This window comes from Clinocottus analis, unplaced genomic scaffold (assembly GCF_023055335.1).
Source record: "Clinocottus analis isolate CAN_PGR_092001 unplaced genomic scaffold, fCliAna1.0.p SCAF_2, whole genome shotgun sequence".
In the NCBI taxonomy this organism is placed as follows: domain Eukaryota; kingdom Metazoa; phylum Chordata; class Actinopteri; order Perciformes; family Cottidae; genus Clinocottus; species Clinocottus analis.
In genome coordinates this window covers 12,141,259-12,166,847 of record NW_027175931.1, presented here as the reverse complement: position 1 = coordinate 12,166,847, position 25,589 = coordinate 12,141,259, and the positions used below count along the sequence as shown (strand labels likewise).

Below are 25,589 nucleotides of genomic sequence, written 5' to 3'. Positions count from 1 at the left end.
GAACGACAAATGACAGTGTTTCAGTCATTGTTTAGGGCAATGGTGATGAGAGTTGACGGCTCAGTTTTGCATCCCGTATTTGGACATTAGACGCTGCCGAGTTCCTGTTAACCGCATCAGGCCCAGTGTACAGTTTAAATGAACCCACATTATTGTAGCTTTTCATCAAGATATGATTATCTGGTTCTCATTCCATGTTGGCATGGCAATCCAAGCAACATGTGCTCATCAAAGTCTTGTTGTGTCCCATTTTCCTTAATGGGGGGGGGGGGGGGAGTATGTGAAGTTACCCAAGTTATTTATTGGTTATAAATGCTGTTCTGTTGTTGCTGAAATAGTCCAGCATCACAAAGAAATTCTTTAAAACAGTCTTATTCTCCTTTTGTACTGCAAATAGCTATAGATTTCTTTGCTCTATACTCTAACAGGGATATTTTCATCATGTCCCGAACAGAACACAGCGTAAAACGTTTGAAGACCGGTTAATTTAGACATGGGCATGGACAAGCACCGCTGGCTGACCTTAACATTACATTAGCTTGCAAGAAAGGAAGTGGAACACATTGAGAGCCATGTTTGGAAAGCTCAGAAAAGATGACAGAATGGGTTTCTTTATGCGAGGCTCATAAAACACATATAGTGGTAAAAATATAAGACTGATATCTGATAGGGAAAGCTGGATAACCCAGAAGAAAAGTGAGGAGAGGTCGATAAACAAGACACTGAGGAGGGAATTAAGAGTGATGGGACAAAAAGGAGGAGGCGTTTGGGTAAAGAAAACCTAGTCCATAATTAATTTCACTCATAATGGCTTCATTGGCCCGAAGAGCTGCAGGAATAGGGCGGGCAACGCAGGGCAACCTGATCCCTGGTAACCCAAAGAAACCGTCCAGAGACACAGCCCTGTCTCCAGGCAAACCACACGACATTACTACAGTATGTATGATAATACAGTCAGCTCTTTGTCTGCAGACGTTGCACACAAACGGTCTCTTGCAACAATACCTTTACCACACACACACACACACACACACACACACACACACACACACACACACACACACACACACACACACACACACACACACACACACCAAGGTGATTCAAGGTGATTATGTAATTACAAGACAAACAAAATATTTTCATTATGTTGACAGACAAACAGTAGTAATGTGTGGCTTTTGTCCTCTTCTCACCCCGTACTTTTACTGAGAACTGTGACAGGCATAGCAGAAAAGAAGAAGAAAATTGTCATTTTCACTGAGGTAACTGTGGTTTTGGGGAGTTATATTGTGCTTTTCAGTAGAGCTGTAAAGACTTGTGGTTTGCACAGACCTGGCAACTGCAGTTGTGGTCGTGGTACGTTGTGTAGGTTCTGGACCAATAGGGCAGGATTGTATGACTCGCCTTGTTTCTTGGGTCGCTTGAGAGAGAAGTGAGCAGTAACAGTAATACTGTGGGGTATATAGCAGAGAGGCTGGCATCAAACGGTTGCATTGGGCTTACAAATGACTGGCTGAGGGTTTTCTGTGCATTCGGGCTGAGCCGGGAGGGTCCACTGATCTGGGTTCTGTGGGTGTTTTGTAATTACAAGTGGCAGCAGTTGGTCTTATTTGTGGCAATCGCAGGTACCGATCCATGCAGTAATTACTGGATTCAGACCTGTCAGAGAAATTGTGGGTTTTAAAAGTCTGGTCTTGGTGAAGTTGGAGCCTCGTCTTATTAGTATGTGTCATGTTATTAACTCAAAGCCAGAAACATTAAGGTTAAAGGGTCAAAGAAGAGCCTATTTTCTCTTTTACTGCATGTGGCATCCAGACATGCAGATAGTGTGGGTTTTATCTGCCTCTGCCAGTACAATGAAGATGATTGGAATTTGTGTTGCTCACAGCTTTGAAAAATGGCAAAACTTCAAAAGCAGCCTCTCTTTATAGAAACAGTGTCGCCATTACTCTGGATCGTCAACAGGCATCGCAGAATTGTTGTCACTATATGCTACCAAAGAATTAGTCCTTATGTAAACAGTTGACTGCGTGTTTTATGGATTTTTAGAGTAGTTGGTGAGTTAGACAGAACAACTCTAGTCGCTGCTTACTCATATGTCATTCTCTCACTGCAATAATGTTTTGCTTTTAAAGCTATTCTGTTCATAGTGTTTCAAAAGTCCTACCTCCACTCCAGCATCGACCTACAGGTCCTGGGTCTACAATCCCCTAGATGGGAAGTTATTATCGTCTCTTCTCACTCTCCTCTGAGCTCAGCTTGGTGATTCCTAAAAGTTTGGGTGTGAATCCCTTACAGAAGATTACACTTCAAAATGCATTCCATAATCATGCCTCTGGGTTTTCCTTTTGTTTGGCTTGCAAATTAACTTTGCATTATAGGTGCGCTAAACACAGGTATTTTTTAAATGCTCGCACCTCTTTGATTTGCGTTCTTTCACACCTCTTATTACGGCTGTTTGTATTCTAACTCCTGGTTGTGTTTTTGGCGTGACCTTGTGTCTGCGCCGTATGTTATAGATATAATGTTTGTTCAACAGGTTAAGAATCTTCTAAAGATTTATTTATAAAAGCAGCAGCCGCTGCAGTCTGTCTGTAACTTGTAGTTGACTGTGAGGTCAGTAGCAGTAACCCGCTGCTGGGGCGTGGTCGTCTCGCTGTGTAGCTTGGCAGCGGTACAAGTCAGGTGTGTGTGTGTGTGTGTGTGTGTGTGTGTGTGTGTGTGTGTGTGTGTGTGAAGAAGGAAAGTAGGGGGAAGAGAGGGTGTGTGTTGCTGTTTGTATGGTGGGTGTGTCTGTTGGTGAGGATGAGGTGTGTGTGTGTGTGTCATTGTGTCAGCCCAAGGTGGAGACCAGGGTTCCCCTTCCTGTAAGTTGTTAGAGCTATGGCCAGATGAAGAATCATTCTATATGGGAAATGGTGTGTGTTCATTTTCTTTCTCCTTCTGGTCTTGTGTATTCCTTCCTAAAAGACACATTTTAAAGCTCCGTGCATGTCTTTCCCTGGCCTTCTCTCTGCTTTGTGTGTGTGTGTGTGTGGTGTCCTGTGTGGTGTGGCCACTGAAGTGATCTAGACAGCATTAAGTATTCAGGAGAGCAGGGTTTCCCTATGACAGTCTCCTTTGCTCTGCTGACTTTTGACAGTCTCATCCCTCATATCTTTGGAGGAGCTTCATGGCAGCATGTGTGTATTCGTCTTTAACTGACAGGAAGATAGGGTTGAATTTCTTCTTCCTTTTATTTTCCACATTAACACTTGATTTGTGGAATGTAGATGGGTGTGTGTGGGTGTGTGTGTGTGTGTGTGTGCATGGTTGTCTGTTTGATAGCTGCTATGTATTCAAGATGCTTTACACGGAATTAGTTGAGACATACACTGACCACATCTGGCCTTTCCTGTGTTGTACCTGCATGTACCTTAAATGTTTCTAAAAGCTACAGAGATCTGGTTATTGTTAATACAAATAAAATAACAGTGGAGAAGTGTCTGTTTAGATGTTTGGTGCAGTTTTGAGTATCGTATGGAGTAAATACAGTAGGTGGTCTGCGTGTGGCACAGTTACCGAGGAAATAGTTTGAGGTACTGAATTGTCATGCTCTTTCTTTGCAGTTCATTTTCAATTAATATATTTTAATGATATTGAGTCATTTAGTTTGATTAAAAATACATTTTGCACATTCCTCCACTTTGCTTCGAAAGACTAACAGCTTGCTTAATGTCTTGTTCTTATTTTGTGTTGGGTCTTACATTTTAAGTAAAGTTCCTTGTACTGTACATTAGCTTAATATTTAGTTATTCAAGAAAAAATATGAATCGACAGAAATTCTGAAATACATGTGATGTATTTTTCACGTCATTCATTAAAATAATATTTTTTAATTGAAACATCCCGGTCTGAAATGTGTTTGGGTCAGATTGTGTATTCACTCTAGTGAATACACAATCTGACCTGAACATGTGCTGCCACTAACAGAAGCTTTGTGAACTGTTGATCTGCAACCCACATGCGCTTACCATTTAAGCGATATATTATTGGAATAAATGTAATTCAATGTTATTAACAACTCTTTATTATACTTTCTCTTCTCTAGTTCCCGGAGTGCGGCTTCTATGGCATTTATGACAAGATTTTGCTGTTCAAACACGACACAACCACCAACAACATCCTCCAATTGGTTAATGGTGCCAGTGACATTCAGGAGGGAGACCTTGTGGAGGTGGTGCTCTCTGGTAAGTCACCCGCTCTCTCCTCTTTTCTCATTATCCTTCTCTCTGTTATCTCCTTTTTTATTACGGTTGTTGCTCTGCATCACAACCTCTAAAATTAGTCCTTATCTTCTTACACTTGCCCATCTGAGTTTTCATTTAATCAAACCAATTATTCTTTAAATGATTCCACTGTGATCACGCGGTACACCTGTTTTCTCTTTTAGCGGCGGCCACGTTTGAAGATTTCCAGATTCGTCCCCATGCACTCAATGTGCACTCATACCGAGCGCCAGCCTTCTGTGATCACTGTGGAGAGATGCTGTTTGGACTAGTCAGACAAGGGCTCAAGTGTGACGGTGAGGAAAGTAGAGGGATGACGTGTGACTAAGAAAAGAGGATGTCGTCCACAAGTTTCTCTGAGAAATGAATCGTAACACTCACCAAATATTCTCCACATCCTCCCCTGTTTTGCTCTGTTGGTCCATGTCGCCCCCTGCAGGATGTGGACTGAACTACCACAAGCGCTGTGCATTCAGCATCCCAAACAACTGCAGTGGAGCTCGCAAACGGCGTCTGTCCACAACCTCCCTGAGCAGCAGCCAGTCCCTGCGTCTCTCTACCACGGAGTCAGTGTACAGTTTAGGGACGGTCTCCACCTGCACAGAGGACGCCAGCCTCATTCGCTCACACACACAAATGGTAGTGCTGAATTAATGCACACAATGCGCCGTTTATGTTTCGACTATTAAAGTTAAAGATGATTTATTTGCCCACATAAAACCACGTTGCTTTGGTTATGTTGTTGTCACACATTCGTAAAGCCACTTCAACTCAGTTCTGTCACTGATTTAGAAAGTTTTAGGTTGAGACTGTAACCAAATATGTAATGGACATGTACTGATCATCTTGATCAAGAAAAAAAAACATCAGCAATTAATTGATTGATTGGGGCCCTTTTAATCTATTCTAATTAAAGAAGAGAAACAGAATTATTTAGAGAGGAAACATAAGCTAAAAGCAGCTATAATCAATATGTTGTGCTGTAATTAGCACCAAACTGCCGACAGACACAGGAAGCCACTTAATGGTGAACCTCGTGGAGCATTTAGCAGTTATAAAGAGTCCAATATTTTCTTCTGGGGTTGACAAAGACCAAAAGCATAGTTAAAAGAGAGTAAAATATTACTCTATTAACTGCAATATGTAAGCAGCTGTTCAATGTCGTTTTTATAAGAGACTGATATTTTCTTCTGGGGTTGACAAAGACCAAAAGCATAGTTAAAAGAGAGTAACATATTAACTGCAACATGTAAGCAGCTGTTCAATGTCGTGTTTATAAGAGACTGATATTTTCTTCAGGGGGTTGACAAAGACCAAAAGTCGATAACAGTGTAGTTTACCCACACAAAATATAATTGATGATCTTTGTTTCCGTTTTGCTAGCCACGGACCCCTAGTGACGCCCGGCGCTTCTACACGGGCCGACCAGTTCATTTAGACAAGATCCTGATGAGCAAGGTCAAGGTGCCGCACACGTTCGCTGTGCACTCGTACACACGACCAACGGTGTGCCAGTACTGCAAGAGGCTCCTCCGAGGTCTGTTCCGGCAAGGCCTACAGTGCAAAGGTGAATCGAAAGAGAGAGACTTATTTCTGGACTTCCAGGGTGATGCAGAATTTAAATTAAATGTAATTTTATTATAATGTAACCTAATCAAATTGTGTTTTATTTCTCTCAGACTGCAAGTTTAACTGCCATAAACGTTGCGTTTACAAGGTTCCTAATGACTGCCTCGGGGAGACCATTGGAGGTGAGGGATTATAAAAATATATCACCACTCAAATGTCTCTGTTAATCCTGCATGGATTTCATATAAGTAATTTCATTTTGATCTTCATGTTTCCATTGATACAATGAGGTTACTTTAATAATATACACGACGCATTATCTAACATGACTGAAACTCACTGGCACGAATGTTTTTATCTTTTCAGAAAACAGAAGTAACTGCGGTAAGTGTCACCGGTACTCTGTGTTGATGCATGTACAGTTGTATTCTTCTCATAGATGTCATATTATTAGTAGTAGTAGTAGTAATATTTTTTAACTCCTAGTCACTTTAAGTCAAGTTACACTCAACCTCTCCTCCTCTTTGGCCCCAGACATGTTGAGTCCCTGTACTGATCCTGAGGTGCCAATGGACTACAGCAGTGAGTATGACGCTTCAGACAAGTCTTCAATAGACGACTCAGACGAGTCCTGCTGCATCCCAGGGTCCTTTTCTCCTGACAACAACCTGGACGGAGCCAGCGGAGACCAGAGGTATGAGGAAAACATTTCGAGAGAAAAAAAGAAAAGGAATGTAATACGATTACCAAAACAACAGAAAAAAACAAAACGTGCATATGACCTACCAAGTTCTGTCCTCCTCCTTGTAGTGTTTACATCCCGTTAATGAGGGTGGTGCAGTCAGTGAGACAGACGACCCGTCGATCCAGTACGTCTATCAAAGAAGGATGGGTGGTTCACTACAGCAATAAGGACACACTGGTAAAAACCCATAACTCCCATAACTTCTAACGCCTTAAAGCAGTTCACCTCAATAGTACATCTCTTTCACTGTTGTAGGTGCTGAATATACAGATTTAAGTCAATTTATTCTAGATACACTTTATTTTCTCTGATTTCCTGCAGAAAGTTTGTTTTGTTTACTTTCCACTCACTCGGGCTTCAAGGGCCTTCTTGTCACTCTATTTTCTCTATTCACTATCTCCTCCTTGAACAGATGAGATCCTTAAACATTACTTCCTTTTTCTTTTCTATTTGTGCATGTGTGCGTGTGGAAGGAAAAATGATTAATGATGAGGTTGAGTCACCCAGAAAACATAACGGACACAGCAGATGTGTGTTGTATTAATCCTAAAAGCCTATTTTCTGCCTTCTCTTTTACCTAATATTCTCAAAATTGGACCTCAAGAAAAACTTGCTGCCACTCTAGTCTTGTTCTTACTTCCTTTTCTTCTCTGGCTTTACTAACGCTCCTTTTCTTTCTCTCATTTTGTCTCCTTTCTCTTTGTTTCCTCATTCTCATTTAGCAGCTTGTGCTCCTGCTCATCCTTGTTCACATCTGGCCCCTCTTCTCTTCCTCTGACGTCAGGATCGAATTTGAAATGCATTCATATTGATCCCTGAACTTTGCCCCGATCTGTGCCCCACTCCCCACCCTCTGTGCTTTCTTACTCCAACACCCAACAGAGAAAGAAGCACTATTGGCGTCTGGACTGTAAGTGCATCATCCTTTTCCAGAACAACACCACCAACAAATACTACAAGGTAAATATAGTTTACTCCATGAAAAGGTATGATCCAAGTCTACAACTTCACTGGTCCTCACTGGTCCTCCTCCTTGCAGGAGATCCCTCTGTCCGAGATCCTGGAGGTGCGTCCTGCTGGCAACTTCACTCTCGTCCCCACAGGAACGAATCCCCACTGCTTTGAGCTCATCACAGGCACTATGTGCTACTTTGTAGGGGAAGACCCAAATGCCCTTCCCACTCTGTCCCCCAGCAGCCCCCAGCCTCTCCCTCCGACCCCTCCCTCCCCCAGCCAAGTAGCACCCAACAGCGGCATCGGGCGCGAGATGGCCAAGGCGTGGGAGAGTGCCATTCGCCAGGCTCTCATGCCAGTCATCTTTCAGGATGCACCACCAGTGGCGGGGAACACGACTCACAGTAAGTTGAGCACAGCCAAGAGCAGGTAGTGTACTTTAGGTTTATTATATTTACTAATTGGCTCATAAGAGCTTGAGATGTATGTGCTGTTGCTGTGTCCCGAGCCCAGTAGGTGCTCAAGAAGCAGTGGACTAAATGTGAAAAAACAAACTAGCCATCTCTAGTTGACTAACTGGAATTGTCTGGTCTTCATCAAACTCGTTCCTTGGTGAAGGCCCTGTTCCAAAACACATTGGTTACATAAAGAGTATACGTTTCCAGGAAGCTAAATTGTTTTTTCAAAAGTTAAATATGTTGAGCTCAGGTAAACTTTTCTCCTTTTTTAGTACTGTAGAAAATAGCTGTAAAACATAAGTCTTTATTAGTTTCTTTTACAGCAGATATTAGCACTTGACTGTGTAACCTTTTCACAATTCCTGATTCTGTATTTTTAGGACAAGCTTCCATCAACATATCTGTGTCCAACAGTCAAATCCAAGAAAATGTGGTATGACCTTTTTGTACATTTTTAGCAATTTCCTCCTATCTTTAAACGGATTTTACATGATTTTACATGATGAATGTGTAAAATATTTTTGCTTTCCTACAGGATATTGGTACAGTGTACCAGATTTTTGCTGATGAAGTGCTGGGATCTGGGCAATTTGGAGTAGTGTATGGAGGTATGCAGTGTGTCCACTGGTTGAGCGCTAGTATTTTGCTACAGTCTAAATTAATTGGTTAAAGTGTTGTATAAGAAACAATTGTGTCTAAAGTTGGCAAACAATAAATCACAGACCCCTCCACCATACACTACGCTGATGCATTGAGTGTGTGTCTGGAAAGGGGAAGTCCGATTTATTTTATCTACATCGCAATCTCTGGATGACAGATATGTTCACATGTACTTGCTGTTCAGTTCACAACCACATCTTTCATGTAATCCTTCCATTTCTGCATCAGGAAAGCACAGGAAGTCGGGCAGGGATATAGCTGTCAAAGTCATCGACAAGCTTCGCTTTCCCACCAAGCAGGAAAGCCAGCTGAGGAATGAGGTGGCCATACTGCAGGTACACATACGTTTCACTGTCGCTGTGAATTGGTATTCTACATACACACTAGTGCTGACACAGTAACAGCCAGCTGTTAATTGGTGTTATTGTGTCACATGCAGGAACGACGCTGACAGTCCTTCCAGTACTGGTGTTTATTGCGACATTCAGCAGGTTTATTTTGACTCAGATCATTTTATGAACTATTTCTAAAAGGAAGTAGTCATAAAACTGTTTCCTCTATGTTTACTTCTTAGGAACAGAGTCTTCAGTGTCTGACCAAACCAATCTGAGGCGTGTGCGTCATTTTAAAAAGCAAAGGAAAACCCCACACTCAATAGTACGACAGTTGTTTTTTTTTTAACATGACCATAGTATCAAAGGACTAATACAATCAGTTTGAGAAACATTAGCCAAGGCTATGCGGTTGATCAATAGCCAGATTGTCATCTATAAAGCTCAAAAATCTCAGATTGCAAAGGTCAGAGTTATCCAATAGCTGCCTTCTAACGTTGCAACTTATGTTTCCAGTTATGAATTCAGTTTAATTCATTTCAGTATATTTTATACAGCCCAAACTCACAAATACAAGCTTTACCTCGGAGGGCTTTACAATCTGTATACATAACATCCCTGTCCCAGGACCTCACATCAGATCAGGAAAAACTCCCCCAACTAAAGATAGAAAAAACCCTTTCACAGGGAAAAAAGGGAAGAAACCTGAGGAAGAGCAACAGAGGAGGATGGACAGAAGGAATAGATGTCATGTGACCAGAATCATCATCATATAAATTCATTATAAGAAAGTATTTGAGACTGTCCAGTTATTTGTGATAATATTTGCATTATAGGTTCTACTAAAAACGGAGTGATAATTCGGTTGTAATTTGAGAACACAATTTCTCAACAAATACAATGGTGATAAAGCATTTGTTAAATCATGCTTAATTACTCTCTTTATACTCTTTACTGATCTTTTCGTAGCGTAGAGAAACGGGGGAATCCAAATTCAAATAATGTATTCATCATTTAAAAGTATGAAAGATTGTAGACAAACATGCTCTTAGTTGAGTTAAAGGCTCGACTTATACATTTACAAATTATTCATAAAGTTGAAAATAAATTGCTTGGAAACAGTAGCAACGTTGTTTAAAACTCCTGAAAGCCAGCGTGTTTGAAAAAAAAAAAGGTGGGTTTTCAGTTAAAGGATTTTTCAGTTGATACTGGAACACGTATTCTATATTATGTTGAATTGTTTTTTAATCTAGATTTTATTTGGAAGAAATGCGTTTAGATAAACAGCCAGGCTTGTCTATATTAGGCACATACTTGAATGTACAGTTCAATGGTCCCCAGCAGATGGAGACAGGAGCCAGACAGGATGTGCATTAGTCTGTCCGCTGTCTCTAAAAGACAGTTACTCACTGGACTTAAAGACTCGCCAGCTTTCAAGTGAAATACATTTGTCAAATGACGCCACTCAGAATCATGTAAATACCTTCTGGAGAACATTTCATGGCATCTGTGGAGTATGTGTATGTTATATTAAATTTGATGTCCTCCCTTCTGTGTTTCAATTCTTCTCCCGTTCACGACAAGCCGCCATGCTGTTCCTGTCTATCACACTATTTACTCTGCTCATTCATTGTTCAACCAAATCTGCGACTGTCGATATAATCCTATATCCCCGTCCTCCTTCTCTCAGAGTTTACGTCACCTGGGCATTGTGAACCTGGAGTGCATGTTTGAGACTCCAGAGAAAGTGTTTGTGGTGATGGAGAAGCTACATGGCGACATGCTGGAGATGATCCTCTCCAGTGAGAAAGGGCGATTACCTGAGAGGCTCACAAAGTTCCTCATCACACAGGTGTGTATGCGCCCCAGTCATGAAGGGGTTGGTTACGTGCGTCAACGCAATTATGCCATGACAGGAAAAGTGTTGCACTTGCTATTTTTGTGGTGTAGCCATATCTGCAACAGAGCCTAATTTTCATATCCTGTTTGTGTGGTTGTGTGTGCAGATTCTTGCAGCTCTGAGACACCTACACTTTAAGAACATTGTTCACTGTGATCTGAAACCAGAGAATGTGTTACTTGCCTCAGCTGATCCCTTCCCCCAGGTATACACAAACACACATTATACACACACTAAAGCCCATTCTCATTATGAATTTGACACTCTGTAATGAGTACATAGTGTGCTTGCTCAAACGTGTTTTCCTGACATTTATATACTATTCTCAAATGCCCCTCTGTCATTTCAGCACTTCTCTTTTTTCCCCCATTCTACCTAGGTGAAGTTGTGTGACTTTGGTTTTGCTCGTATTATCGGCGAAAAGTCTTTCCGACGCTCTGTGGTCGGCACTCCAGCATACCTGGCCCCGGAGGTTCTGCTGAACCAGGGCTACAACCGCTCACTAGACATGTGGTCGGTCGGCGTCATTATGTATGTCAGCCTGAGTGGGACATTCCCCTTTAATGAGGATGAAGAGATCAACGACCAGATCCACAATGCAGCCTTCATGTATCCCCCCAACCCCTGGAAACAGATCTCCACTGATGGTAAACAATGAGGGGAGGGACGAGAGGAGATTTCATTTACACCTAGTTAGGTACACTCTGCTAAAAACTAATTAGTCTTATACAGCAGCCCTGCAATAAACCCTTCTTCATGAAGGATATCATGTCTGATTTAGAAAGATGTTGATTCAACCGCATAATCATTTTGGAGGATGTACTGTACTTTATGATGCCTTTTGTAATGAGTTATATTAGGGGTGTTTCTTTTTGTTTCCAATTATATCAATGAGGGTAGACTAAATAACAGCAACATCTCCCACCTATAGAATGAATACAGTTCAATTGGACCATAAACTACATGATGATCAGATGTTGAAGCGATATCTCTCTCTGAGTGTGTATGAGGAAGATTAACATGGACTGTCAAAGCAGGAGAAACCTTTACAAATTAAACTGTTTCTATTTTTACAATAGATTTTGTAATACATATTAAGACAGGATATTTAAAAAAAAGTTTTTTACTAATCATTTTAACTTTATAGACCAATCCGTATACTTTTCTGTTTCTAGCTACAGACTTGATCAACAACCTGCTGCAAGTTAAGATGAGGAAACGCTACAGCGTGGACAAGAGTCTGAGCCACGTGTACCTACAGGTAATATATAGAAACTACTCTAATGCACACACAAACATACACATTGTTTAATACATGGCTAAGTCGCTTTTTATCACACTCCCTGCTACCATTATTTCCCAATTCAAAGTATAGCAAGCAGCACTTTTTCCAGACATGGTGACTGCCAACAACTTTTTTTGTTACTTCTGCAAAGCCCTTAAAATAATTTGTGGTTACCACACACAAAAAGGGAAATGCAGACACCAGCAGTCTGCAGTTACAAGTGGTGAGACGGAAGCTCAAGGCTGATATTTCGGAACCTTACGGATGTTGTTGTTTTGGTGCAAGAACGACCATGCATTAATAAAGCTTCAGTACAAGTGCTTGATTTTCTCAGAAGCAGTTAGACCAGTCGAGGGTCATTCAAGTTCTCTCTCTCTCTCACACACACACACACACACACGCAGGGACACACACACACACACACAGACTGACAGACGCAGCGACACACACAGACACTGACAGACGCATACGCACATGTTCAGTCTTAAGTGATTACTGGATGATGTGCTATAAACACATAAAAGCCTTTCAAACTTTAATCTAATTTTAAGGGTTCTTGCAACTGAATTTTATCGGTGTTTATTCCCATTTCTCATGTCTCAGGACTATCAGACGTGGTTGGATCTGCGGGAGCTGGAGACTAAACTCGGCGGGCGTTACCTCACCCACGAGAGCGATGACAGCCGCTGGCAAATGTTTGCCCGTGAGCATACTCTGCCTTACCCTGCTCACCTTGTCCCTCCTCCTGCTGCCCCCGGCTCTGACGACGATGAGGAGGGCGGGGAGGATGCTGATATGCAAGGCCTCACTGAAAGAGTCAGCATCCTCTGACGAGAGAGAGAGACGGAGGACTCGAGCTTATTTAGGAAGGAGGAAAGGAGTAGGAAGAGGGTTGGGCCCAAGAGAGACAAATTGGTAATAAGAATAGTGACCAGCTGTAAAGACTTTCACAGCACAACATCTGTTTGGCAGCACTCAATTTGACATTTTACAAGAAATCCAATGTATCTCTTCAGGCAAGATTTTTTTTTCTTTTCTTGTCTGTGCTGTTATTGATGGATTGAGGACAATTTCATGATGAAGCTCGACTATTTTCCCCATTTGCTGTGCTGCTGACCTGGGCAGTCTTTACATACAGGATGACATTAGAGTAAACCTTAAATCAGAATTCCTCAGACAAATTGAAAAGCAGCACGTTCTTTTCCTCCAACTGCAAGATGCTCATAGCTAAATGAAGAAGGACATGCCACTTCACCACAGGGATACAGTCGTAGTATAGGTGTGTTTTGTATGTGGGTGTTTTTTAAAACAAATAATGGTGAATATTAAAAATTAAATTGCCTCCCATTTAAAAGTACCATTTGGTTTTGGTGTCATTAATTGGACTGACAGGAATTACAGTCTCTTTTATGTCGTCAGCAAAGACTGGTTCAATCTCATTCCGGGGACAAAAGACTTCCTCCATGCTGGTAATTACTAATGTGCAGAAATGAAGTCAAAGCCATTTCACATTCACAAATGCATCCCCATTATTGAATGTCCTGGAGTGAAAACTGAGGTATTGATCTGGTGACAGCAAGTCCTCCAGTAACTACCACAAGCTTTGAGCCACAATAGGCGCTTAGAAAAAGTGTGATTGAACTTGTCATGTGGTTTTAAATGAACTTGGCTTGAGCTGTCCATTACCAAACAGTTGTGTATTTGAATGTTGAATAATATGCCCTCACAGTTGCGTGTACAAAAGTGTATAAATACTGCCTATGAAGGAAGAACCTGAGCTAAACACGGCAACTTGTTTACTGTTAAGAGCAGACCTCCCTATGAAATAAGTGCATAGAAGACAGCTTGGATTACTATATTTTGGAGAGTGTATGTAGTTTGATTATTGACTACCTGTCATGTCAACATGTTGCATGTCTGTTATTAAGTAGTAGAATTATCTGCATACAAAAGAAAAAGTGCTGTAGTATAGGATGATCTATTATACTTATGTGTAACCTGAAGTTTATGTAGTTGTCAAATGTGCGTGGACTGTATACCATGTTTGAAAGATAGTCCTAGCCTTACTAACAGGTCATTCAAACCTTGAACAATATGTATGTTTTTGTCTTGGATGTGACATGTATTCATCCATACATAACTGCCTTCTATAAATTGTCATTTTCAGCTTTCTCGAGAGAAAACACAAAACTCAGCAGTCATGGAGCTGTGATTATGATTCACTAATAACATTACTGTCAGTAAGGTTGAGGACCTCTTCATTATGCAGAAATAAAATGCAATGCTAGTGTGACAGACTGTTATTTGGTGCCTTTCTGAAGAAGTGCAAATTATAACAATTGTACATTATAATTTCTGCTTTTAATATTCTGTCATTAAGGCCAATGCACATTTTTAGATATGATAGATTTATGTTTGCACTTAAGTAGACTCCAAAATTCTCTCATGTCAGTCACAGAACAGAGAATAAATGTTTTTACGCATATTATGCCTCACAGACTGAGTGGCACTCAAGGGTCCTGTGGCTATAGAGACGAATGGAGTGAATTGTTTTCCATTAGGTGATGAGTGCACTTCAGCCAGCTACTTTGGTGAAATTACACCCTTATTGTCTCCTACACAAAGGCCATCTTCATTGCCAAAGAATGCCAAATGAAACACTCTATCTGTCTGTCTACTTTTATTTTTCTCAAGTGTGGGCAGGTTCATCACTATCCCATCAGCTATACCTCCCTAAGCTTTGAAGTGGCTGTGGAGACCTTCCACTTAGTAAGCAAAAGAGATTCAAACCTCAGAAAGACGAGTCCCTGGCCCCAGCAATTGAGTGTGTATAGCTATTTCAAGGAAAAGCAAGGCTCATCTTGTTTGTCAGAATAGGAAGATAAGTTGAGACATTTTAGTTCCCCTCCAAAAGTCTGGCCTGAGTGATGATCTTGATAAATGAAAAGGCGCTTCTTGAATAAACACTGGTCTCACTGGCCATCGTTATGGGTTTCATGTATGGCTTCAGTTTTATTATCCCATTCCCACCATAGAGGGCATCACTTTTGACAAATGTAAACAGAAAGAATGACAGACTACTCGGATAAGAAAGTGTTCCAGTTCACAAATTAGAACAATTTGGTTCAATCGGAGTTTGTAAATGAGACTGACTTGCCGTTTTGTTTAATCAGTCAATAGCTCTAGATCAGAGTCCTAGAAATAGGTTAGTTCAACTGAGACGTATAGTTAACATGAACCAAACATTAAAGAACATGTCTGGTAATATTCTATGTCCATGTTCTTCTCAACAAATCCCATGAAAAGACCGTCATCAACAACAATAGGATACTTCCCTCTCCTATTTGCTCCAATGAAAACCAGGTAATACAAAAATATGTCATCTGAGTTCATTACGCCACAAAATATTGTCGTGTTTTTAAACCCAAGTCAAGTTTGAATGATGGAAAAAAAAAAGTTTCAAATCGGAAAAATGAACTCTTCACAGAATTGATTTGTCCGTCTGCACTCGTTCTCGAGTCTGAAGCTCTGCTCATCGCATGGTGAGGGGGCAAAATAGGTCCTTGGACTGTAGATAATAACTTTATTTTTACATTCATATAATGTCCAGCAGATATGTAAGACATTTCTGTAATCTTACATCAACGTCCGCTGTCACAAGTTAACATTAGTTTCAGCACATTTTTTAATTATATTAGCTATTGTTGCTAACTGTTTGGCCACTAGTGAGGCAGCCCTATGTAACATCACATTAGCAACACAATAGTTACTGTTCTGACTAACAAATATCAAATGTTATCTGAAAGTCACTGAAGGGAGTGGGGGAACTTTGTCAGACATTTGTTATGTGTAAAAACAAATCACTATCTCTTTCAATCCGTTGATCGATTTTCCAGTTTCACATAGTTGCCGTAGCATTAAACCAGTATTGTGCAATTTTAATTGTCCCAGTGAATCTGTCACAATATCCCATCAACAAGTTTCAGAACATCACACGACAGGAAAATTCACAGTCAAAAACTGGGATTCTCATAACCTGACACATACACTTTACATTACTGCCTCACCCGGTGTTCCATGTCCGCACTGCAGGTGTAAATTCACTGTGTGTTTAAATAAAACAAAGAAATTACACAAAGCTTTCGACACTCAGTGGGCATGTAGTGTTGGCAATGGCACCCGATGTCAGCAGGTCAGGAGGATGAAGGCCGAGGAGAGAGATAGTCGGTTTGACCACGTTAACAAGCAGTTCATCCCTGAATCAGAGATGTCTATGAAAAAAGTTGAAAAAAATTGTCCGGTGGAATTGTGTTCACTGCAGAGCCGGCTGGGGTTGGCTCTCCATCAAGGAGGCTTATCACAAGATTTATTTATTTTGTGAGAACTTCAATATGGTGACCAGCTTTTTCGTAAATCCTGGCATCCAGGGAATAAGCATTCGCGGGAAGTCAAGGAAGGCATCGCCAGCTAACTGTAGGCCATGGTTAGTGTACTGTGTTGTCTACTGTGTAGTTTTTTATATCGTTATTGTTATTGCATGTATATGTTGGATCAGGGCTTACGCGGGCTTGCCCTAAAAATAAAAAAATGGTGAAAAACAATCCAACTCCCCAATTCAGTATTAAAAAAAATCACAATAGTGTTTGTTTATATAATAAGATATAAAATGTATATTAATGTTTGCAAACAAATCACTGGTAATGTTTTATCTCAAATTTAAATGTTTACAATATATATTCATATTAAGGTATATAAAAAAGTAAAACATACATACATATGTATATACATATGTATATATATATATATATATATATATATATATATATATATATATATACACATGTATGTATGTGTGTATATATATATATATATATATATATATATATATATATACATGTATGTATGTGTGTATATATATATATATATATATATATATATATATATATATACACACATGTATGTATGTGTATATATATATATATATATTAGTGTTTTGGTGAGTACTTACCTTAGTGAGCAGAAAGGTTTGTGTAGGTGTATTTACTCAAAACAAACTACGGTGGCCATGTTTAGTTTAATGAAGGAACATGTCACACGGCACTCATTGTGTTTTTTAATTGTTTTTGGACAACAATGGTATTCTATGGCATAACAATATAAATAACAAACTATTTACGGTTTTATATACAAAGGCAGTAATTGTTAGTGAAATATAAACATTTGTTGGATTTAGTTGACAACAATACAATTAGATAATATCCCTTCAATTATCTCGTAAGTCCCATTTTGGAACGTGTTTCAGAAGTCAGCTCAGCACTTTCACTTGCGAAGATAACCATCAAACACTGTCAGTAAACATGAACCAAAACCTTGTTAGCGCTGCAAATGTTTTTGTAATTGTGTAACATGAGCACAATGGCGCCTTCCACATCAGTCATTACGACAGCATTACCATCGACCTGCAGTTTGGCCATCAAGTACATTAGACGGCATCGGGCCAGCTGCTGAGCTTGCCCTCGCACTCAGGCATAATGCATGTGGAGAGGGAATAAACAACAGTGTCGTGACATTTGCAAAATTGTAGAGCATGTGTCAGAAAAGGCTCACCAGAACTCATCTCGAAGCTGGCCTTTTTTAAATCAAAATTAAGAAGTTTAGAATAAAACCTTTATTGTTTTTTATACGCAGTTACTTTTTAAAAACAATTTATAGTAATACTACTAGACATGTTTTGAGCAATGAAGACTTTTCTCAATTAATAAATATATTTGTATAATTGTATTCATTTTAAAATACAGTTAATACAATACTACCCTTAAGTCATTTTTAATGGTTACTGATGACCATAAAAAGCAACAATAACCTTTAGTAACCTTTGTCTTTGTGACTGTGTCAAAGCCACACGACTGCAAAAGATCAGTAAAACACGTCAGTGTTTGAGCAAACAACCAAGAGTTTGTTATTTTGTTTTACAGCTGAAGAGTTTCTTTCTTTTTCGTCTCAATTTCATGCTTGTAATGAAAAGAAGAGAAGATGAGAAATTGTCTTGCACAGGTTCCACAATCTTCCAAATGTCAGCACACTCCACAGTTCTTGAACATCGACCTCTCACGAAAGTTCCTCCTCATGTGAAAACTTTCCCTTCAAGAGGAAAACTCAGCTTTAATGAGGTTATTGAACTGCCGGGATGTGACTACCGTCCTGCTTTAAAATGTTTGGTTACCTTCAAAAGCAAAGTAGTCAGACATTTGTGCAAGATAAGTATCAAATAAGCAATCATGCAACATGACTTCAATTTTCAATGCAATGTTTTAGTGTGATGTACTGTTGTTGCTCGAAATGGTTAATCAAAGTGTGGTAAACATAATGTATTATCGTACACATCTTAACAAACAAACAGAATATGTTGCATACAGCAAGAGCACTTTGGTTATGCAGCCCGGAATTGATTGCAAACAGTATAATGCCTGCAATGTTTAGCATATCCATCATCTTAACAAGCTCCTGCTTCCTGAACTAAATTGTTTATTTGAGCCATGTGCAGCAGAGCAGACTGTTCTCTGAGTTTGAGCGTCAAAGCTACACAATGTAACTGTTACGGGATTCCTTCCTAATGTCATTCCAATGTAACAGATGCGGGGCATAATCCAGAGTCCTCCTTCTGTGCCAAATTATTCTTCAAAGGTCAGGTGAAGCTTAAATCCTTCAGCAGTGTGAGTCAGGCGAATCAATTTATCTTTGAAAAGTATCTTTTCAGTCCAATCTTTCCTTCTTTCTCTGCCACAGCACAGCACTGTCTGGAGAAGCGGAGTATTGAGGATTTCATTTTTTTTAAAAAGGCTCTGTAAAATACTCAGATGCTTTGACCAATGCAGACGATGGATTTTGTTGTAATTTTGTTCCACTAGAGACTTTAGGAAGAGCCATGTTCCCTGTCAGTATGTAGCTACAGGAGCAACGGTCATGGCAACTGATCCATCTTTCCTTGTACATATGGCCTGTGAGAGATGTCTCGACGTAGACTCAGAGTCATGTGGCCCTATCCTTTAAAGGTAATGTTATCGATTTGCCTTTGAAAAAATGATGACAAATTATCAAAGTGAAAGTTAGATTTAGTTCCATATAGTTTGCACAAGTTGCTACAGGATTGAGTGCACACCTGTTCATGTGTTTCTTGGAAAATCCTTTTTTTGATTCATACCTTTTCCAGTAAGAGTTAACGTAATACTTTCCATATTATATCATCATGTAGCTTTGAGTCTGGCAACTGAAGACTTGAGTTATCCTTTCAAAATGATAGATACGCTGTGACCAAAGACCTGCTTTCTAATATTAGCCAAACTGAACAAAAAAGTTATTGATGGAGGGTGTCAGAAAGATATTTCTTCTTTCTAACCTTGCCTTGCTCTTTCCCTCTCGCAGCTGTTCCTGTAGTGAACCTTAGGTATACATCCTTGCTTATAGGAAAATACTCTACATTCACAGCTGGTGTAAATATTTACTCAACACCTTAACAGAAAGGCTGCACAAACATAAGAAGAGCCTTGCATATTGCAGAGAACATTTTATATTCTTAGTTGTAGTTTATCTTCTAAAAACCTCTATATGCAAGTCATCTTTTCTCCTGCAGCTGTCAAATGCAATCAATCACTCGTGTAGACAGATTATATATTAAGGGCAGGACGAAGACCTGGTGATACAATCCCTTTGCTCTTATTGCTATGAGGCAACATGCTCCTTTTTAAACCCCCACAGATTTCTAAAAAGGACTAAGTGAGCTGTCACTCTTCATTGCAATCTTGGGCAGACTCTCTATGTGTAACAGTGCCTCTCCTCTGTGCAGAGAATACAATATTTCATAGACAAGTTGTGGTATTACGATATTCATCATTTCATCTTAAAAAGACTCAACAGCGTGGAAGGTAAAAATTGCTGTCACAATATTGCACTGGCACAGGGTTGTTCTACAACTGTATCTGGTAACCAGACTCTTCCTGCCACTGCCAGGTACAGAGCTCACTGCATGTAAATAGACTTGGCTCACTTCCTCACTTATGTGGTTATCGCTTCAGTTTCCTTACGCACAGTAATATTGAGATCAGTCTAACTCTGCGTCAAAGGGGATTAACACTGAGTTAAAAGCTGTTCCAAAGTAAAGTGATAAAATCCTCATTATAAAAAAAAATTACATTAATGTGAAAGCTAAAAGTCCAGTCAAGGTCTAGGTATCATGGTATCTGGCTGTCTGCCTGAAGAGTCTACATTGCTCTTAAATACTTTGCTAACATATAATGATAGATGACTCTTTTCACTTTGCTCCCAGAAGAGTGCCTGGTCTGTAAGTCATGTGTGTCTCTCCACCCATGTAGCAGACATCTGCTCTGCACTTGGACAAAACCAAACCTCCCTCTTCGTAGATGTGTCTTCCCCTTTTTGTACCTTGTCTCATCCCTTCCCCAGCCTGCTGACATTTCTACTTTGGCTGTCAATGGCAAGTAATCTCAACCCGAGCAAAACAAAACAAGCAGCTGAAGCTATTATAGGCTGGCAATCATCTTTTTCAGAAATCTTCCAGAGTACATGTGGGACTGTAAAGGCGTGGCTGCATGTCAGCAGCTCTGAGCAGTCTCCTCTAACCCTCCTGGACTGAACTCCGCCAAACTAGAAGCAGCTCTGGAATGTGTCGAAAACAACAGGTGAGGTCATTGATTATAGTTCTGGATGTAAAATTGTACGACTGAAAACAGTAACAGTGAAAATGTAAAATATGTGAGATGTTTTTAATCTTTTGCAAGTCGGGGTGTTTAGCGTATTAAATTAGGTTGAACATTTTTTTTCTCCTCCCTGAAGACTGTTGTCAGGGGAAAGACGGTATGCTGTAGGCTGTGTGAGTCGGCGTGGGGGAAATAATTAGACTAGATATGTTTATTCTGCTAGAAGAAAAAGTGGAAAATAACAGAAATATACTGCAGGTGGAATGTAATACCTTTGAAAATACAGCTATGGTTTTTGAGAAGAAAGACATACAAATTCAAATAATTCATATTGTTCCATTTTGCTTGAAAAAGGAGACGTGGCATATTTCTCCTTTTGAGAGAAGAGGTGGAAGTTTTGCTCTTTCAAAGCCTCCCTAGTAACAAGGCTATGTAATAACAACCAAGCTTAGTTTATAATATCAACAAACACATAGTTGGCTCAGATGGACGAAAGAATGGACTGAAGCTTGGACCAGCCGTGTAAAGTAGGCTTAAATTAGGATGATGTCATGAAATAAAACAGACACAATACTTTACATGTAAAAAAAAAACACAGAAAAAGATGAAATCTTGTAGATTAGAGGAAAAGGAAGAAAAAAAAACACATTGATAGTAAAAAGCAGACAGGAAAGCTGGTACATAGCCCACTCACCACAGCTCATTGTTAGTAAGAGGGGAAGATGTGTGGACCCAGACTGATGACTAAACATCATTTCCTACCACTTTTTTCTTTCTTTTTTTAATTAAAAAAGTACCAGATTTATGAGTAAAACATTCCGAGTTCGTCACGTTCCCCAACCCACACTATTTCTCAAATGTCATGAATAACCCATGAAACCAAACCCATTTCCACACACACATGCAAATACATACTAACAACAGAAAGCCTCCCACGGGCGCGCATCGTCCACTAAAGATGGTCTGACTCTAAATGGCTTCTTCATTATTGAGTTTGGATGGAACAGCCTATCTCTGCTCAGACGTTAATGACATTAGCTTCCTGAAGGGCACCGGGCCAAGCCTAGACAAACAGAAGGTAGAGAAGAAACACACATCAAAGAATGTTGCTATGATAGAAATAAAAAGGCACAAAGATGCAGATCACACGTTTAATTTCCTAATGGTAAAATCTCATAGAGAGGCAGGAAATTGATGGATAATAAAATCTTCAAAAAAGCAATTGAGTTCTCTTTAAATAAAAAATAGCAACCACGTTATCTTTGTAGGAAATGATTCAAGGACTAAAAAGAGAGACTCGTGACTTTGTTAATTCTTATTTTCTCTGAAGAAAATTAGTTGTGGGAACAATTGATTTTTTGGGACCTTTCTGTGCCATTTCAGCAACATTATATATGGGATGCAACACCTATTAATATCTAAAACGTGTCACACCCACAGCTCTGCAATGAACTGAGACGTACAGTCACATTGTTAATCAAGGAAGAAAGTAATGAATGAATGAAGGTCACATTACTTATTCAGGGGGAAGAGGCTCTTACATAAGCAAGTCTCGATGAGGATGTATTTATATTAGCAAGAATGAGTTGGTTCTCATTGTCAGTTGTTTTTTCCCTACAGAGCTGAAGTTATATTACGCACTGATTGCAGTAAAATGAAAATGCTCACTTAGTGAGTTCAGTCACGCTGCCCCTGCCTGCCACGCAGGTTTAGACCAATAAGTAAAACAATTCATAGACAGTTTAACACAAGGCAGCATTAACATAACATTATGTAATCAACTAGGTTCGAAGCAGAGGTTTGAACTTCTAATTCATCTGTCACAAAAGATTAGTTCCTCAATGTTCTCAGTCTGTCAAAAAAGAGAGAAGAAAAACAGAACATTTGGAAAAGAAACGCATGACATGTTTTCTCCATATGGAGCAGTTGAAGCATTAAGGAGGGGATGCTGGCAATCTATGTCTCCATTTGTCGATGGGCACCAACTATTAACATCAGGGTGCGTGACTAAGTCCGTTTCATCCATTGGGTGGGTCGATGGTGGAGGGATGGGGACTTCAAATCTCTGTTCAAGCACCATCGAATGTAGAGCTAATGTACCTCAAATTCAGAGACATCACAGGACAACCAAATGATTTGATCTCTTGAGCTCGTTGAACCACGAAATAGGATGGGGGATGCAACATGTCCAAGCTGTATGAAGTCATGGTACCATGGAAGTCAAACTTACAAACTCTTGACTTAACTTTTTTAATTATTTTTTTTACAGGAATTTATACCCAGGAGAGTGAAAGAAAATTACAATGAACGTCACAGTCACATCAACAGCGGCCACCTCTAACTCAACTGTGTGTGTGAAAATTGGGGAGAGCGCCATCAGTGACTTGCTCATGTCTGTTTACATCCTGGCTTTTATTTTTGGTTTGATCTTCAATGTGCTGACCCTGGGCCCCATTTGGCAACAAGTCCGGCGGCAAAATGTTCTAGGAATTTTCCTACTCAACCTGTCCCTCTCCGACATGCTTTTCCTCTTCACTATGCCCCTCTGGATCAATTATTATCGGCAGGACCACCACTGGGGGCTAGGTGTTATATCCTGCAGTGTAGCTGGCTTCTTCTACTACTCCAACATGTACATCAGTATCTACCTGCTCTGCTGTATCTCCGTGGACCGTTGCCTGGTGGTCACCTACCCGCTCCGCTCCAAGACCCACAGGACATCCCGCTACGCCTGGGCACAGTGTGCCACTGTTTATGTGGTCGTGATAGCGATGCACATCATGGTACTGGTCAATGACAATCTCACTGACGCCCATGACGGGGCAAACAACAATGACCGCTGTTATGAGACTTACCCCATGGAGAAGCCTGTTGCCTTGTTCAACCTGCTCAGAGGGGGCATTGGCTTCCTGCTACCGCTGCTGGTGCTAGCGGTGAGCTACTGGAGGGTGCTGGCCACCGTGGGCCAGAGTCCCGGCCTGAGTGCCCAGGCAAAGAGAAAGGTCCGACTGCTGTCCTTTGGGGTGATTGGGATCTTCTCCATTTGCTTTGCTCCATATCACATTCTCCTGCTCACACGCTCACTCGTCTTCTACAATAGTAATGGTGTACACCCTCAAGGAAGTTACTGCCAGTTTGAACAAAAAATGCACTTTTTCTTCTCATGCTCTCTAGCACTGTCCAGTCTAAACTGCGTGGTGGACCCTGTGCTGTATGTGTTGGTCAGTAACGGAGTCCAGGAGGAGGTGAAACTTTTCTGGAGAAGGCAAAGAAGGACACAGGCAGAGGACTGTGCTTTGACTAAATATGGCAAAGGAAAATCAAATACTACCTTAATATGAAATGTAAGATATATGGGTGGATAAGTGCACCTGTGCATTTGTGTTTGTTTGTTTGTGTGTGCATGTCTGTGTGTGCATGTAAACTCATGGCCTTATTCAGATTTATTGAGTATAGCAGGAACATTTACATCCCATTATCAACCGTTATGTGTACAGACAATCAGAAATCCTTTGGGAGAACCACATTGCTGCTTTTTTTTTCTCACTCATGCCCAGTGTAGAGCTGGGGCTTGAATAACACGCATCTCAGAGCGCTGTAATTGGATTGTATTCCCCAGTTCTGTGCTCTCAAGAGTTCTTCAGTAGCGGGCACTTCTGATTTGTGGAAACATGGCTGGAGTTGAAGAGCCCTTGTGTTTTCCTTCCCATCTATACAAGGATGTTGTGATTGTGTGACCCTGGTACAGCTAAATTAACTCTAAAGCATGCACAACATACATTTATTAGCATGAGCGTGAGCCTTTATTGCCAAACTGTCAGTGAAAATGTTAAATGTAAAATCAAACAGACCAATGTTTTAAACAGGTGCTTAGCTAATGGGTTTGTAAAGGAAATGTGAGATGATCAAACTGTAGCTGGCATTTCCACCTGAAGAGAAGGCCATAGGAAATAATGCAAGCACTTAACGCTATTAAGTTTGTTCATGAAGTTAAAAATAAATCATGCACAGCTGTGCAGTTTTTCTGAAATGATGTGAGGTCCCAGGACAGAGGAATGTGTACAGATTGTAAAGCCTTCTGAGGCAAATTTGTAACTTGGGATTTTGCGCTATACATATACCAGTTTAAATCAAAAAGTAACATGCTCCCTCATTATAAAGAACATGGACACTGCACATAAACCAGCCTGCTTGACAGAAATAGTTTGTTATCCCTAGCTGAACAACAAACCAGATTTTTGTAAGATCTCCTGTTTGAGTAATGTCTGCTTCAAACTGCAGCATGATCTGTTCTAGGAAATTGCTTTTTTGTGTGAAAATTAATTAAGTTTTCAAGATTTACATCTTAGCAGGAACCAATGGGCCAAAGACAAATTAAGTAGTTAAGAAGTATTACGCAACAGCATTGTTAGTTTTGGTCCTCTCAAGCCAGGATTATGAAAGAATCATTAATACATTTTTAACAACCAGTATGATCTACCTTGGACTGTGCATGTGGTGATGTGGTGTGTGTTTCTTCAACTTAAAAAAAATGTAACACGCAAAAAAAAACATCCCACCAACGTGTGGTGAGGTTCATGGCTGGTGAGGCAGTGACTCTGCTTTTAATTAGCCATCACAATTACAGTTTGCTCATTAAATACATTAAAATAGTATTGAATATGCACTTAACTTTACTTGTAAATTAAGTCCATTTGTTAA

General features: G+C 40.2%; 2 protein-coding genes across 6 annotated transcripts in view; both read left to right on the top strand.

Annotated features, from left to right (window-relative positions):
- prkd2 (protein kinase D2) overlaps positions 1 to 15,114 on the top strand; it is a 33,606-nt gene extending 18,492 nt beyond the window's left edge. The window contains exons 2-19 of the mRNA XM_068585208.1: positions 4,094 to 4,232; positions 4,436 to 4,567; positions 4,711 to 4,910; positions 5,655 to 5,838; positions 5,951 to 6,022; positions 6,207 to 6,224; positions 6,375 to 6,534; positions 6,651 to 6,762; positions 7,468 to 7,545; positions 7,625 to 7,943; positions 8,378 to 8,430; positions 8,533 to 8,605; positions 8,886 to 8,992; positions 10,680 to 10,841; positions 10,996 to 11,094; positions 11,269 to 11,536; positions 12,065 to 12,150; positions 12,778 to 15,114. Of these exons, the coding sequence (XP_068441309.1) occupies positions 4,094 to 4,232; positions 4,436 to 4,567; positions 4,711 to 4,910; positions 5,655 to 5,838; positions 5,951 to 6,022; positions 6,207 to 6,224; positions 6,375 to 6,534; positions 6,651 to 6,762; positions 7,468 to 7,545; positions 7,625 to 7,943; positions 8,378 to 8,430; positions 8,533 to 8,605; positions 8,886 to 8,992; positions 10,680 to 10,841; positions 10,996 to 11,094; positions 11,269 to 11,536; positions 12,065 to 12,150; positions 12,778 to 13,005 (2,490 nt within the window). The 3' untranslated portion in view covers positions 13,006 to 15,114. The remainder of the gene's footprint in view (positions 1 to 4,093; positions 4,233 to 4,435; positions 4,568 to 4,710; positions 4,911 to 5,654; positions 5,839 to 5,950; positions 6,023 to 6,206; positions 6,225 to 6,374; positions 6,535 to 6,650; positions 6,763 to 7,467; positions 7,546 to 7,624; positions 7,944 to 8,377; positions 8,431 to 8,532; positions 8,606 to 8,885; positions 8,993 to 10,679; positions 10,842 to 10,995; positions 11,095 to 11,268; positions 11,537 to 12,064; positions 12,151 to 12,777) is intronic.
- A 5,550-nt stretch (positions 15,115 to 20,664) lies between these two features.
- The window catches only part of gpr184 (G protein-coupled receptor 184), a 37,916-nt gene continuing 32,991 nt past the window's right edge, over positions 20,665 to 25,589 (top strand). For 3 of the 5 annotated variants that reach the window (XR_011077942.1, XR_011077943.1, XM_068585097.1), the window contains exons 1-2: positions 20,665 to 20,870; positions 23,158 to 24,232. Coding sequence is in view for 3 of the 5 variants with exons in the window: in XM_068585097.1 (XP_068441198.1) it covers positions 23,192 to 24,229 (1,038 nt within the window). In the remaining 2 variants the exon portion in view is untranslated. Of the gene's footprint in view, positions 20,871 to 23,157; positions 24,233 to 25,589 lie in introns of those variants that run through there. The other 2 variants (XM_068585099.1, XM_068585098.1) reach the window with 2 other exon arrangements.